Source organism: Vulpes vulpes, chromosome X (genome assembly GCF_048418805.1).
Source record: "Vulpes vulpes isolate BD-2025 chromosome X, VulVul3, whole genome shotgun sequence".
NCBI lineage: Eukaryota > Metazoa > Chordata > Mammalia > Carnivora > Canidae > Vulpes > Vulpes vulpes.
In genome coordinates, this window is record NC_132796.1 from 103,015,019 (window position 1) to 103,030,304 (window position 15,286).

Below are 15,286 nucleotides of genomic sequence, written 5' to 3' on the forward strand. Positions count from 1 at the left end.
TACCCCTGCTCAACCAACAGGAACACACCACCCCCATCATCAGCTGAGCCCCAGATCCCAACCTCTTCTCCTGAATCTTGCCCATGATTCCTTCTCTCTTGTGTATCTTCACTCAGTCCCTCTGGGTTTGCTCCATCCCATCATCATTGATACACGCTCAAGCTTTTCACATGTTTAGAACAATGATCCTTCACCCTACTCCCCGCTCCTCCACCTATTATCCTGTTTTCTCCTTCATTGTTAAACTTTTCCTGAGAGTGGGTCTATTCTCACTGCCTCCGTTTTCTTTCCCACTCACTTCTCAAACGACCTTAACCTGTATTCCACCCCCACGATCCAATGAAGTCTTTCAAGAAGGTTGGCAGGACTTCCATGTTCCTAAATCTAATGGGCGTCTTTTGATTGTGATCTTCCCTGATATCTCAGATGCATTTGTAACAGTTGATGGCAGTTGAGAACAAAGGTGGTTCTCTTAAAGTTCCAGGCTCACACCAGTCATTTCTGAGAAAAGTATCTGACAATGAAGTCTAGATGACCAGAGTTTGTGTGTCATCGTTTCATGTGAAAGTGGAGGTCCATAAAAAAACTCAGCTAGTTCAGCTTATAACTCCACTGAGCAGGTTATTTATTTTTATTTCGTCACTACCATCCAACTTTTTTTGAAAAAGGTTTTATTTTGGTGCTCCCTGGGTGGCTCAGTGGTTGAGCATCTGCCTTCAGCTCACCTGGTGGTGATCTGGGGGTCCTGGGATCAAGTCCCACATCCGGCTCCTTGCAGGGAGCCTGCTTCTCCCTCTGCGTATGTTTATGCCTCTCTCTCTGTGTCTTGAGGGTACTGGGGCAGGATGGAGCTGGATAGTTGGGAACTGACCATTTTGTATTTTGTTAGACTAAAGGACACTTCCCTTGGTTTTGGTTTTGGTTTTCTTACAGACAAAGGAGTATCTGCCTGGAAGTACGCAAATCCACACCTCTTAAGAGATGGAAATGCTTCCACCTTTGACAGGAACTTCTCCAGGTTCTTACAAGCTCATTCAAGTTATTTCCAAGTTGTAGGGCCTTCTACCAGAGCACCTATTCAGTTACAACAAATCACCCTTCACCGGTATAATTTTTTTTTAAGGACAATGTGATTATTATCATCAATGCGAGAAAAAAGATCCAGGATTGTTCTGTGTTTAAATATTAGAAGCTACTACTGCACCAACCAAACCAAAAATGAGGTTACCTATACCTATACCAGGTACAGCCCTGCCCGCCAATGAAACACAGGCACAGGACAACCAGCCAATGATACCCAGGCACAGCCTAGCCAGCCATTGAGAGAGAGGTACGGCCCAGGCAGCCAATGAGCGACAGGCACCGCCTACCCAGCCAATGACAAAGAGGCACGGCCCACCCAGCCAGTCAAGGAGTGGCACAGCCCAGCCAGCCAATGAGGGAAAGACACCACCCATCAAGCCAATCAGAAACAGGTGCAGGCCTGCCAACGAATGAGAAGGAGGCACAGCTCAGCCAGCCAATGAGGAACAGGCTCCACCCAGCCAGCCATTCAGAGAGAGCCACATCCCAGCCAGCCAAGGAGAGAAAGGCACTGCCCAGAAAGCCAAGCAGGGAGAAGCAGTGCCCACTCGGCCAATCAGAGACAGGCACGTGCCTGCCAGCCCATGTGAAAGGAGCATGGACCAGTCAGTCAAGGAAGGACAGGAATCCCCCCCACCACAACCAATCAGAGAGAGGCATGGCCCATCTGGCTATCAGGGAGAGACGTGGCACAGCCTGACAACCAGAGAGAGGCGTGGGCAAGCCAGCCAGTGAGAGACAGGCACCACTCACCTAGCCAATCAGAAAAAGGCATGGCCAGCCAGCCACTCAGATAGAGGCAAGGCCCCACCAGCCAATTCGGGAGAAGCACCGCCCACCCAGTCAATCATAGAGAGGCACTGACCAACCAGCCAATGAGTGAAAGGCACCACCCAGCCAGCGAATCAGAAAGAGCCATGGCCGAGCCAGCCAGTCAGGGAGAGGCATGGCTCCACCAGCCAATGAGAGACGGGCATGGCCGACCCAGCCTAAAAATCATTGGCACGGCGCAGCCATCCAGTGGCGAACGGCGCCACCCAACCAGCCAATCAGGCACAGGCACTGGCCAGCCAGCCAATCAGAGAAAAGCATGGGAGTAGCCAGCCCAACAGGGAAATACGGCCCGGCCAGCCAATCAGAGAAAGATATGTCTAAGTCAGCCAATCGGGGAGAGGTCCAGACCACCAGCAGCCAATGAAGGACAGGAATCGTCCAACCAGCCAATCAGACACAGCCCCTGCCAAGCCAGCCTGTCTGACAGGGGCAAAGCCCCGCAAGCAATTAGAAAGAGGCACTGTGCAGCCAGGCAATCCGCAAGAGGCAGAGGCCAGCCAGCAAATGAGGGCCAGGCACTCCCATCCAGTCTATCAGAGAGAGGCATGGCCCAGCCCGCCAATTCCAGAGAGTCACAGGCCAGCCAGCCAAGGAGAAAGAGGCAGGGCCAAGCCAGCCAATGAACGGGAGGACGCAACCAGTCATTGCGTAACAGATATCTTCCACCCAGCCAAACAGATAGGGGCACGGGCCAGGCAGCCAATCAGTGAGGGACAGGCATCACCAGGCAGCCAATGAGAGAGAGGTATGATTCTTCCAGCCAATAATTGACAGGCACAGCCCGCACAGCCAATTGGAGAGGGACAATGTAGCCAGCCAATGAGGGACGGGCACTGACCACTCAGGCAATCAGGGACGGGCAATGCCCAAGCAAACAATCAGCGAGAGGCACGGGGATAGCCAGCCAATGAGGGAGAGGCATGGCAATGACAGCCAATGAATGAAAGGAACAGACCACGGAGCCAATCAGAGAGTGCTACAGCCCAGCAAGCCAATCAGAGAAAGGCAAGAGTCAGAGAGCCAATGAGGGACAGGCAAGGGCCACCCAGCCAATCCAAAAGAGGAATGACCCAGTCAGCCAATGAGAGATAGGTGCAGCCTTGGCAAGCCATGAATGACAGGCTAAGACCTCCCAGCCAATAAGAGACCAGCACGGCCCAGTCAGCCAATGAGGGAGAGGCAAGGGCGAGCCAGCCAGTCAGAGAGGGGCATGAGGCAGCCAGCCAATCAGGGAAATGCGCAGCCCGGCGAGCCAATGAAAGACAGGCACCGCCCATGCAGCCAATCAGAGAGAGCCATAGCCAATCCAGCCAATCAGAGGAGGTACGGGCAAGCGAGCCAATCAGAGACAGCCACGGGACAGCCAGCCAATCAGGGGCAGGCACCGCCCACCCTGCAAATCAGAGAGTGTCACCAACCCTCCAGCCAATGAGGGAAGGCACCGCCCCCCTCAGGCAATCAGAGAAAGGCATGGACGACCTAGCCAATCAGAGAGGAAGTGACATTCAGCCAATGAGGGCACGGCCCGGGTGCAGTACCTCTCTGAGACACCGGAGGGCGCGTTGGTCTCTTCAAATGGGCCGCTGGACTCCCTGCTGGCGAGAGGACCAAGGAAGGGCGGCGGGCGCGTGGACCAGGACTGGCGCGTGGATGAAAGGCGGGTGCCTGGAGGAAGCAGAGGAGGCACATGCATGGATGGAAGACGCGTGGAGTGCGCAGGGACGCAGAAGGGAGGAGGGCATGTGGTGGGAGGACGGGCGGTAGACCCGGGAACCGAGGATGGGTGGCGGGCGCGTGGACAGAGGACTCGTGCCAGGGCGGGGGGGCGCGTGGACAAAGGACAGGGGCGAGGAAGAAAGATGGGCACGTGGATGATGCACAGGCGGCGGGCGTGTGGGCGAATGACACTAGGGGGGAGCGTGGACAGAGGACGGGCAGTGTGCACGTGGACAGAGGCTACCTGGCCTGCCCCTGGTAGCCTGACTCCCTTGCCGCAATCCGAGCGATCCGTCTGGGCCATCCCAAAGCCCCGCAGAACGCGAGCACCCTTCTGGGCACCGGGACATCCTGGTAGAGAGCGCAGCGAAGCGCACCCTGACAATCTCAGGAGCACGCTGGCTGCCTGCGGGGACAGGTGCGCCCGGGGAAAAAAGTCTGCGGGATCCAAGGGGCGGACGAAACCACAAACTGTCACTGGCCCAAGTCAGGTCTCCCTGAGACAATCAAGAAAACAGAAACGGCAAGTAAGGGGGATCCCTGGGTGGCGCAGCGGTTTCGCGCCTGCCTTTGGCCCAGGGCGCAATCCTGGAGACCCGGGATCAAATCCCAAGTCGGGCTCCCGGTGCATGGAGCCTGCTTCTCCCTCTGCAGGTGTCTATGCCTCTCTCTCTCTCTCTCTGTGACTATCATAAGTAAAAAAAAAAAGAAAGAAAGAAACGGCAAGTAAGAGTCCAAGGGCTTTCAGTCTTCGGGACCAACCCATACAAGATAACACACCGGTTGTGTATCTCCTGGGCCAGGAGGGCCAGGAAGTGCTCAGACACCAAGGGGCCTAGGACCCGTTCCAGGGTGCGCATCTCAGGCCGAAGTCACTGACGCTTGGCAAAGCTCCGGGAGCCCTTTGACACTTTCCCTGGGGCCCAGCGGTAGAAGACTCAGGGGCAGGTGGGAGGACATCGGGCAGCGCTGGGCTGGGCTGGGCTGGGCTGGGCTTGGATGGGGGCAGCTCCTGGCTGAGGGTGCACTAAATGTTGGGCTGTTGCAATGAAGAGCCCTTTGGCTCCTGGGAGCCCAACCCGGAAGCCAGGGCCAGGTTCCTAGACCTCGGGACCCTGAACGCGCCCCAACTACCCCCATCCAAGGAGCCTGGCACACCGAACAGGCGGGCGGGAGATATTAAAATGCAGGTACAGGCGGCAGTGCCCCGGGATCAAAGTCACAGCCCATTACCCCAGGTCCAGCCCCTGAGGGGCTGTATCCGAGGCCAGGGCTTCTATGGGTCCGGGCAGAGAGGCTCCCGCCCCCCTCGACCCGATTCTGCTCGCGGTTGGGAGGCCCCATCGCAGGCGGCTGTCTCCTCTCTGCCCGGGACCCACGCACCACTAGGCCCTGCTCCCACCAGGGAAGTAGCAGCAGCCCTCAAGTCTGGCGTCCGGACGCCAAGGGCTCCAGCCGGGGACCAACGCGTGCACCACTTGGCCTTGGCCTCAGTGACAGCATCTGCTGGCGCCGGCTCAGCCTTGAGGGAAAAATGGGAGCCCAGCCGCGGGGCGGGGCGGGGCGGGGACTGGCCCAGCCCGGCCCCGCCCCGGCCCGCCCCTGGGTGGCGAGGCCAACCCCAGCGCCCACGAGCCCTCTGCTGGCGGCCCAGGGCGGAGAGGAGAGCACCGGGCTAGCCAGGTGGAAGCTCAGGTGTTCAAGGGAAGAAAGTAGGAAGGTAGCTCAAGGCCACTGGGACCCGCCAGACCAAGATCAGAGGCATCAGCCCAGGAGAGCTTATGAAAGTGCCAACTGTCCAGCTCATGCGAGATGCGGTGCGTCAGGGTGTCGGGGTGTCGGGGTGTCGGGCCCCAGAGACGTGCAGGGCCTCCCAGGAAATTCTCCGTGCACTGGGACGTTTGACAATCAGCGACCTGGGCGGAAGAGTCCAAGGGGGTCCCCAGCGCTCCGGTTCCTCTCGGGTAGACGGCAGAGAAGGCCTCGCTAGGATCAAAAACGGGGGATGTGCCACCCAGGCAGCCCCTGGGCTCTGGAAGCGCTTCAGACCGGAAACGGGGACGCTTCCGAAGCGGCAGGAGGCCCGACCCACGTCAGCCTGGTGCGGGGCCCAGTCGGCGGGGCGGGAGGCTCAGGGCCTGCCAAGGAGCTGGATGGAGTCCGCAGGGCGGGCGGGCACTACTGGCCTGGCAAAGTGGTGCGCCCCGACGCAGTACCTGTCTGAGCCACAGGAGGGCGCTTTATTGTCTGGAATGCGGGCCAACTGAATAAAGGTACCTGGGTTCCTGAGGCTTGGGCGAGCGACAATTCCTGGGTGCGTGGAAAGGGGACGAACGAGTGGTTGAATGAATATTGGTCGCATGCAGAGTAGACGTGCGGCGTGCCCGTGGACGGAGGAGCAGCCTCTTCCCCTGGCAGGCCTGACTCATGTTGCTGCTCCTGGCGCCCAGGGCGGGGCCATCCTGCTTTTTGTCCTGGACTTTGAGGGCCTTTTAGTAGTTTGATATCTTGCTGGGGAGTGAGCTCGTGCCGCGCCTGCACCCGCGCCCTGGGTGGTAGATTTGCCACTGGCCTTTAGACGTTCCCAAGACATGTCCTCCTCACCTTTCCCTGAGTGTCGTGTTTACAAGCACCCTGGTTATCTTCGAGCCATGTGTGCAGGGGCTTGCTCAGTCAGCTCTGGGGAAGATGCTGTGAGTGCAGGGGTGCAGTGAGGTTGCTCTGCGGGAGAGCGAATGGAGGGACAGCTGGATGATCAGAGCCCTGGTGGACATGCTGGAGTGTTCTGGCCCCTGTGGGGAGGCCTGCCTGCTTTTAGGCCTAGCACTGTCAGCGGGACTCTGCAGCCCAAGGCAGCCCACTTCCTGGATGTCTTGGAGCCAGGGTTGATTTTGGCTAGGGTGGGGGCTGCACATGCTTTCTAGGAATGGGATCTTAGGTGCAATCACCTTACAGGAGTGCTTCTGCTGGGCCAGTCCAGGTAGCAGCCCTTGGCTTCAATGCACTTCGATCCACAGGAGGAAATTTGAGGAAGCTGATGGATGGTACAAGGAGAGACACTGGCTGTCCTTCAGAAACATTCCCGGGGCGGGTGGGCAGTGGTCCGTGGTGGGCAGTGGGCCATGGAGCGGGATATCTAGGTGGGTCAGTTGGTTGAGCTTGGGATTCTTGGTTTCAGGTCAGGTCCTGAACTCAGGGTCCTGAGGTCAGGTACCCGCTCAGCCAGGAGTTGCCTCGACATTCTCTTCCTCCCTCTCCCTCTGCCACGCTGCCCTCACTCAAGGACAGAAATCATTCTTTGTAAAAAGAAACTTGCTCAGGCATGGGATGGGAACAGTGTCATTTTCCATGATTGGCCAGGAAGAGCCATGAGTCATTTTCTGCTTCACCCCGTCCATGGAAGAGGCTGGGAACTCCAGGTGCATGAGCAAAGAGAGGGAGAGCATGTTGGTGGCATGGGTGGGGGGCGGTACAGGTCTCGAGACCTGTGCAGACATGCACGTGACCACCTCTGTGTCCACCAGCATGGCCCCAGACGTTGCACTAAGAACCTTTGGATGTTGGTACACATGAGTATTGTAAGGGCTATCCACTCTAGCCCAGTCACCATAACCCTCTGGCATATTCTGTGTGACCTGGGATGAGTTATTCAGTGCTCCTGAGCCACAAACCACAGTCCTCTCCTCTGTACTCAGAGCATCCTACTAGCCCCCACATCTTAGCTTTGGGTGAATGCTAGGACACCTGACCTATGCAGGAGGCTTAGAACAGCTCTTGGACACAGCAGTAGGAATGTGATCTCATGGGTTGTGTGGGCTACCTTCCTTTCTTTCGCATGTTCATCTTTGCCTTGGTTAACCTCTTAGAAGCAGATGTTCATTTGGCTGGCATCTGTGTGACAGTCCTCATGTACTCCTGGATACCCTAAAGCTAAGAGAAAGAAAAACAAAGTGTTGTCTTCTAGTGATTGTATTCCTGCAGTACTCCATCTCCCTCAGTTTACAAATGTCCTAGTACTTTACAAGAGAAAAAAGCTTTCTTCTCAATAACCAAATTTCCAGTTGGAAACTCCTAAAGATTGTAATGCTTTACTAGAGGGAAAAGAACCTTAACCTGACAGTGACAAGGCTTCTGGGTAGCTTGTAGGTCCTCTTTACTATATGAAAGTTCTTTTGATACTCTCCCTTTTTCATTACCTCCCTCGAGTCTAAAGTATATAATTAGGCATTCCTGAAAATTCTGAGCAGCAGCTCTTTCATCCCAAGGGTCCTGACACCTCACTTTAATAAAACCTCATTTTTTGCACCAAAGATGCCTCAATAATTTTTTTTTGGTTGTGGCCCTGGGCCTTACCTACATTCAAAAAGTATATCTCAGGGTGCCTGAGTGGCTCAGTGATTGAGTGTCTGCCTTTGAGGCAGATTCCGGGGATGGAACCTCAACCTCAGTGGTTGAGGTCAGTTCCGGGGTCCTGGGATTGAGTCTAGCATCGGGCTCCCACAGGGAACCTGCATCTCCCTCTGCCCATGTCTCTGCCTCTCTCTGTGTGTGTCTCTTATGAATAAACAAATAAAATCTTTATATACTCCATCACAATGAAGTACTGATAAATGCTACAACATGGATGAAGCTTGAAAGCATCAGGCTTAAAAAAAAAAAAAAGAAAACATCAGGCTTACTGAAAGAACCCAGACACAAAAGGTCACATATTGTTTGATTCCATTTATATGAAACGTCCACAATAGGTAATTATATAGAGATAGAAAATAGATAATTGCCTGCTTATGTTAGGGTTGGTGAAGGGGAATTACAAGAATTCAATTGCCATGTTAATGTACAACTCTAAGAATATAGTAAAGACTACTGACTTCTAACACATTTTAATTTTTTAAAAGATTTTTTAAATTTATTCATGAGAAACACACACACACAGAGAGAGAGAGAGAGAGAGACGCAGAGACATAGGCAGAGACATAGGCAGAGGGAGAAGCAGGCTCCATGCAGGGACCCTGATGTGGGTGGGACTGGATCCCAGGACTCCAGGATCACACCCTGAGCTGAAGGCAGACGCTCAACTGCTGAGCCATCCAGGCATCCCTAACACATTTTAATTGAGTTAATTGTACAATTTGTGAGTTAGATCACAATCAAGCTGTTACAGAATCTAATTACTAGAACCAGAAGTCATGTTTATTTGTTTGTTTGTTTAAGATTTTATTCATTTATTCATGAGAGACACAGAGAGTCAGATACATAGGCAGAAGAAGCATGCTCCCTGCAGGGAGCCCAATATAGGACTTGATCCCAGGACCCCAGCATCACAACCTGAGCCAAAGGCAGATAGATGCTCAACTACTGAGCTACCCAGGTGCCCCCAAAGTCACGTTTAATAAGTCATTAATACAGCGGCACCTGCGTGGCTCAGTAGGTTAAGTGTCAGACTCTTGCTCTTGGCTCTAGTCTTGCTCTTGGAGCTGTGGGTTTGAGCCCTATGTTTAAGAAAATAATACCTCATTAATATTGTCAGGCATCAGTTTCAAGAGCTACCAATTTTAGAATGGAATCTGCTTGGCAATTGTTTTTCTGATTACTACTTGTTGCATCTTCTTCAGCACAAAATGAAACCTTTGAGATTCATTTGTCACATCAACAAAATCAAGGTGGTAGTCCAAATCATCATACAGCAGATACTTTTTTTAAAAAAAGATTTATTTATTTGAGAGAGTGAAACAGAGTGTGCACAAGCAAGTGTGGGAGAGGGGCAGAGAAAAATCCTAAGCAGACTGCACTGAGCATGGAGCCTGACATGAGTCTCAAGATAATTACCCCAAGATCATGATCTGAGCCGAAACCAAGAGTCAGAACCAAGAGTCAGGTGCTCAACTGACTGTGCCACCCAGGCACCCCATGGATGATACTTTAAATTCAGCAGTCTGTTCCTCATTAGTCTCTCCATTCTGAATAACTGCCTTCATCATCACAACTTTGCTTATTGGAGGTAGCCTTTTCTTCTTCATTCCCATTTAGCCACATCCTGTCTTTTTGCAAGTTGGCTTCTAATTCTCCATATTTCTCAAGAGTTTATCTATGATTGCCCTCTCCTAATCCTCTCAGAACACTGTCAGGTTCCTTTCTGTAAAGATAGTTCTTTGTTTTACTCCATCTCAGCTCTTGGCGCAGTTAAAAATCACAGTTTTGTGTTGTGGATCTTATTTTTTTAATATTTTATTTATTTATTCATGAGAGACAGAGAGAGAGAGGCAGAGACACAGGCAGAGGGAGAAGCAGGCTCCATGCAGGGACCTTGACGTGGCACTTGATCCCAGATCTCGCACTGGGCTGAAGGCGGCACCAAACCGCTAAGTCACCCATGCTGCCCTGTGTTGTGGATCTTAATTCTGGAAGCTCCTCTTCCTTCTCTTGCTCATTGTAACCTTATTCAAAAAATGGTTTTCTTCAAGTTGTTTCCACATACTGAATTGTTTGCAGCTCAGGATCACGCCTTGGTTCCCTTGGTGAATCAAGGTTGAAGGTTGAAGTGTTTAAAGGAAGAAAAATGCCCTGTAGCTTTTACATTTTTTAGTGTTTCAAACATATTAGCCCAAATTTAACCATAAATGTCATCTAGGTGTTATGTGTGTAATTAGAAACTCCTAATTTTTGCAGTTTTATAAAAAGAGAACATAGCTCAATGTTTGGTTTTATTATTAACCATATTAACAATACATAATGAATTTTTTTTAAAATAAATTACAAATTGTCTTCCTGCAGTCTATAGTCCTTTTGAAGATTTTTCTCTTCGAAGCTTATAAACCATATTAGGTTAAAGAGACTATTATGCTTATTTCTATATTCATTCTAAATGGTTAACTGTTTAATCCACAGATAAGTTATATTGAAGAGAGTTACAAGGTATAACTTTATGCAGATTAAGATATAAACTTCACATGGTGTAAAAACCTTATGATTAAAAAAAAAACAAAATAAAAAGAAAATGTCTTTTATCTAACTACCCTTGTTGGTTAGTGAGTGATTCAATTGAATAGGAACATAGCTTGAAAGATCGATTCTGAAATCATTTCTCTGTTGAGGCAAACATCTTTTTTTTTAAATTTTTTTATTTACTTATGATAGTCACACACAGAGAGAGAGAGGCAGAGACACAGGCAGAGGGAGAAGCAGGCTCCATACACCGGCAGCCCGACGTGGGACTTGATCCCGGGTCTCCAGGATCACGCCCTGGGCCAAAGGCAGGCGCCAAACCGCTGTACCACCCAGGGATCCCGAGGCAAACATCTTTACTAGGGTCATATGTCACAGATAATGCACTGTCTTATTGCAGGCTTTGAGGCAGTTTTGTTTTTCAAAAACTTAATTTGAGTCTCCTCTGCTTTTGCAGGTAAACAGATAAGTACTCTTTATTTTTCTCCTAAGCCTGTAGGTCTCTTTTTCTGCTTCCTAGGGAAACTCCTCCCACAGACTTCCAAAAGAGGTGTTTAAACCCCACTGCCCTACTGAGTTAGTTTCTTCTCTTTCGATTCATAGGGACAGTTTTCATCCAAATGGCTCAATACTAGGTAAACATGGATAATTTGGAGATGCTGACAACCCAAGATACTCAGGTTCTTAGAAAGATGACTTATCCAGAAGACTATGCTGAGCACTACAAGGGTCAATGCGGTGAAACAAGGCTCCTGGCATGCCTGGGTGGCTCAGTAGTTGAGCGTCTGCTTTTGTCTCAGGGTGTGATCCTGGTCTGGGAATCAAGTCCCTCATCGGGCTCCCCTGGGGGAGCCTGCTTCTCCTACTATGCCTCTGCCTCTCTCTTAAAGGTTTTTTTTTTTTTTTTAAGAGAGAACATCTGCCTTTGACTCAGGTCGTGATCACAGAGTCCCCGGGGATTGAGTCCCACATCGAGCTTCCTTCATGGAGCCTACTTCTCCCTCTGCCTATGTCTCTGCCTCTGTGTGTGTGTCTCACATGAATAAATAAATAAATAAATTCTCTTAAAAAATAAAATAGAGAAACAAGGTTCCTCCTGTCTCACAGGGAAGAAACATAATGCAATAGAAAAAGCAAGGGAAATAGCAAAAGACCTCAATTTTTCTCTAAAATTTGCCACTGCAATCCACATGATCCTGAGGCCATTATGCCTTACAATTCAGGAGGCTTGGGACATGTCTAGTGACGATTTTCAGGGCGGAGGCCCTCACTTGGGGTGGGGGTGAGGTTCCAGGTAGAAAGGGCTGCTGGCTGCCAGAACGCGACCAGAAGGATCTGCGCTTGGAAAGTCAGGGCCACATGATCGCGGCACCTGGAGTCGGTAGGCTATACAGCTCGCAGGCGACAAGCCGCTGCCCTGGCTCCCTCCCACCGGCCTCTAGTGGGCCTGGCAAAGGCGCGTTCGCGTCCTAGCCTGAGCCTGAGCAGAAAGCCGCGCTCCCAGGACGGAAGGGAGCGGGGTCACGTTGCCTGCCTGGCTGCGCCCGAGACGCCACAGGTAGAGAAGAGGGAGACGACTGGGCGTGACTGTCACGTAGCCACCGGAAGCGCATTCTTTCTTTTCCGGTTGGGCTAGGTCCACAGACCGCGACCCCAAAATGGCGAGTCGGGGCACGGCCTTGGGGAGTTAGAGGGGGCGGTTGGGGGAACAGTTCTCCAAGGCCCCCGCGCTCCCGAGCTCGGAGCTTCCGTCACCAGGCCTGGAGAGGCGCGGGAACCGGGCGCTCCCTCCCCGAGGCGGCGGGGAAGGCGCAGAGACACTGTAGCCAAGTTGAGAAGAGGGAAGTGGCGTCCGCGGAAGCTCGGGCTGGGCAGAGGTAATGAAGAAGCTGCGTTGCCCCTGGGATTTGGTGGCCCGCGCCCCCTTCGCTGCTGGCCGCACGTGCCAGTGGCGGCCCCTCTTCTCCCGGGGCGGTGAGCTGGGGCGGGGCCGGCAGCCTTCCGCCACGCGCCAGGCGGTCAGTGGCCCGCGGCTGCAGGGCCAGGCGAGTGCCCTTGCTCTGACCGCCCCGTCCAGCCGCCGCCAGCACTCTTTGCCCCCATGTGCACGTGCAGCCCAGTGATGCACCCCGAGCATCCTCGGGTGGGGGGCTGGCCGCCCGCGGAGTCCCTGGGAGAGCGCTGGTGGTCAGGCCCCAGGGCGTCTCGGATTCTTGGAGGGTGGGGGGTGCAGCAGCAGTGTCTCCCGCTGCACCTGGCGGAACTTCCCTGTTTCCGCTCTGGCTGCTGGTCAGGTCGCTGGAGCAAGGGGCCTTTCAGCCTCAGAGATTTTAGGCTCTGCTGACATAGAAATAGAGGAGGTTCCCCTATATCTTCCAAGCCTGGAGAAGTGGCAGGGAACCGAGCATTTCTTTGAATACCCGTGGCATCCTCAAGAGAACTTTGTTGCTGTTTCTGCTGGAATAGCTCAGGAAAAATCGGCCTTTCAGGGTTACCCTTAGCCTTACTTAAAAGATCTGTGTGTCCCTAAGGAACTGTAAAGTCAGGAGAAGAGTTACCTTTATTAGGACCCTTCCTGTCTCAGGAACCTTAATCATCACCCTTTGTCTCATTTTTTACAAGCTGACATTGTGTTTGGTAAACAAGGCCAAGTTGTCTTTCCAGTAAAGTAAGCAAAAAGTTAATACACAAGTACAAATCAGCACCATGCCCTTGATGAGTCTTCCCAAAGTACCCCCCCCCCCCCAATTATTTTTTGACACCTGGTTGCTCAGTTGGAGGATATTTGCTGAGAGGGATTAGGTTACTTTTTCCCCTAATGGCTTTACTTTTCTTATCTGGTTGTCTCAGCTCTCCTGCTGTATTAATGCAGTGGAAAAGAGAGTATCAAATGTTCCAAATAAAAAAAGTTTCAGTCTTAATTAGGGTTGGAAGGGGCATAGTAGTTGTTTCCCCCTAACTAAAGACAAAAGACTGGGCTGATCTGTTAAAATTTAGAGAAACTCAGATATGCCCTATTTGTGCAGGTGAAACAGGAAGCGCACAGATTAAATATTGGATATTCTCAAAGCTCCTTTTAGCGAGTGGGTGCCAGTTTCACTCACCAGCTTTTCCTCGACCTTAAACCAAAAAAAAAAAAAAAGAAGAAGAAAAAAGAAAAAAGGAAAGTTACCGATTGAGGTTTGTCTTCTCTGAGCTGTGCTTTGTTTATCAAGCTGACAAAAAGAAATAGGTATCTTGAAGGAATCTGTTATCGTAAGTGTCCTCATACTTGGCAGGTGATTTTAAAGGGGAGACTGGACAGGTTCTTTTCTGTTCGTTTTTCTCTGGTAACTATAAATGGCAAGTAAATATGTATGTCATGTGGCTTTCTTTTTGACATGTACTTTTTTTCTCCCCTCTCTCAGTGCTCTTGGGGAGAAGATCTACTCATTGGTTTTATACCAAGCCTGACAAGGCCTCAGTTGTCAAAGGTGGCACCAGGAGAATGTCACACATAGGAATAAAACTGTTCCTAGAACAAATGATGATGAGACATCTGGAGGTGAATGCATGCTTATACCCACACATGGAGGCTTTGTGGGAGTCTAAGGGGTCCGTGAAAGAGAGCTCCAGTGAGAGTCAGAAATCCAGCCCAGAGATGGACAGTCTTGGTCCCGAGAGCGCTCGCCAGCACTTCCGGAGCTTCTATTATCATGAAGCACCTGGACCCCTTGAGGCTGTCAGCCAACTTCAGGAATTATGCCACCAGTGGCTGAGGCCAGAGACCCACTCGAAAGAGCAGATCTTGGAACTGCTGGTGCTAGAGCAGTTCCTGTCTATTCTGCCCAGGGATACCCAGAACTGGGTGCGGAAGTATCATCCACAGAGCATCAAAGAGGCTGTGGCCCTGGTAGAGCGCTTTCAGAGAGAACGTGGTGGAATAAGTGATGAGGTGAGATGATCCTTTACACGTACAATGAAATAGAACAAAGGTGGATATATCCGGGCTAGGAGGGAGGAGTCAAATTTTTTTTAAAAATTATTTATTTATTTATTTATTCATTCATTCATTCATGAGAGAGGCAGAGACATAGGCAGAGGGAGGAACAGGCTCCCTGTGAGGAGCCTGATATGGGACTCGATCCCAGGACCCCAGGATCACCACCTGAGTCCAAGGCAGATGCTCAACCACTGAGCCACTCAGGCACCCCTGGGGAGGAGGGATCAATTGAGGAATGAGGTGGATTTGGTCCCTCCTCTTTAATTCCTTTAGGACTGCTATGCAGGATCTGAAATCAGAGGTATGTAACAGCAGTAAATGATAACTTTCAGGCTTCCTGGCCATCTTTTCCTGGCCTTAGGAAAAAAAACAAATGTATTTTACCCTCTTTCAGGCCAGGGCAAACTGGGGGTGGTGGGCCTTGTTTGGCATGGCCGAGAAGAGAAGACTTAAATTCTTAGAAGCAGAAATAAAAGGCAAGATGGAGTTAGGAAAGGGAGGAAAAAATCTGGAAAAAAATGCACAGCACTTAGAGATCAAAGGAGAGAGGGCAGCAAATAGAAGTATAAATCAAACAACTTTGGGAAGACTGCCAAGAAAGAGAAGAGATGGAAAGAAAAAAGGGACGCAAGGATACAGAAAGAAGAAACCTGCTAAGAGAGGGGAGTGGATAGAATCAGGGTGTGGAAGGGTAGCGCCTTCTCTAGTGGGAGTGCCTGTCTCTCAGCC

At 51.4% G+C, this 15,286-nt stretch overlaps 1 protein-coding gene across 23 annotated transcripts in view; it reads left to right on the forward strand.

Annotated features, from left to right (window-relative positions):
* Window positions 1-5,236: 5,236 nt before the first annotated feature.
* ZNF75D (zinc finger protein 75D) overlaps window positions 5,237-15,286 on the forward strand; it is an 86,892-nt gene continuing 76,842 nt past the window's right edge. For 10 of the 23 annotated variants that reach the window (XR_011998205.1, XR_011998203.1, XR_003233500.2 and 7 more), the window contains exons 1-2: window positions 12,056-12,452; window positions 13,983-14,509. Coding sequence is in view for 11 of the 23 variants with exons in the window: in XM_072743823.1 (XP_072599924.1) it covers window positions 14,063-14,509 (447 nt within the window). In the remaining 12 variants the exon portion in view is untranslated. Of the gene's footprint in view, window positions 5,451-12,041; window positions 12,453-13,982; window positions 14,510-15,286 lie in introns of those variants that run through there. The other 13 variants (XR_011998204.1, XM_072743828.1, XM_025989091.2 and 10 more) reach the window with 11 other exon arrangements.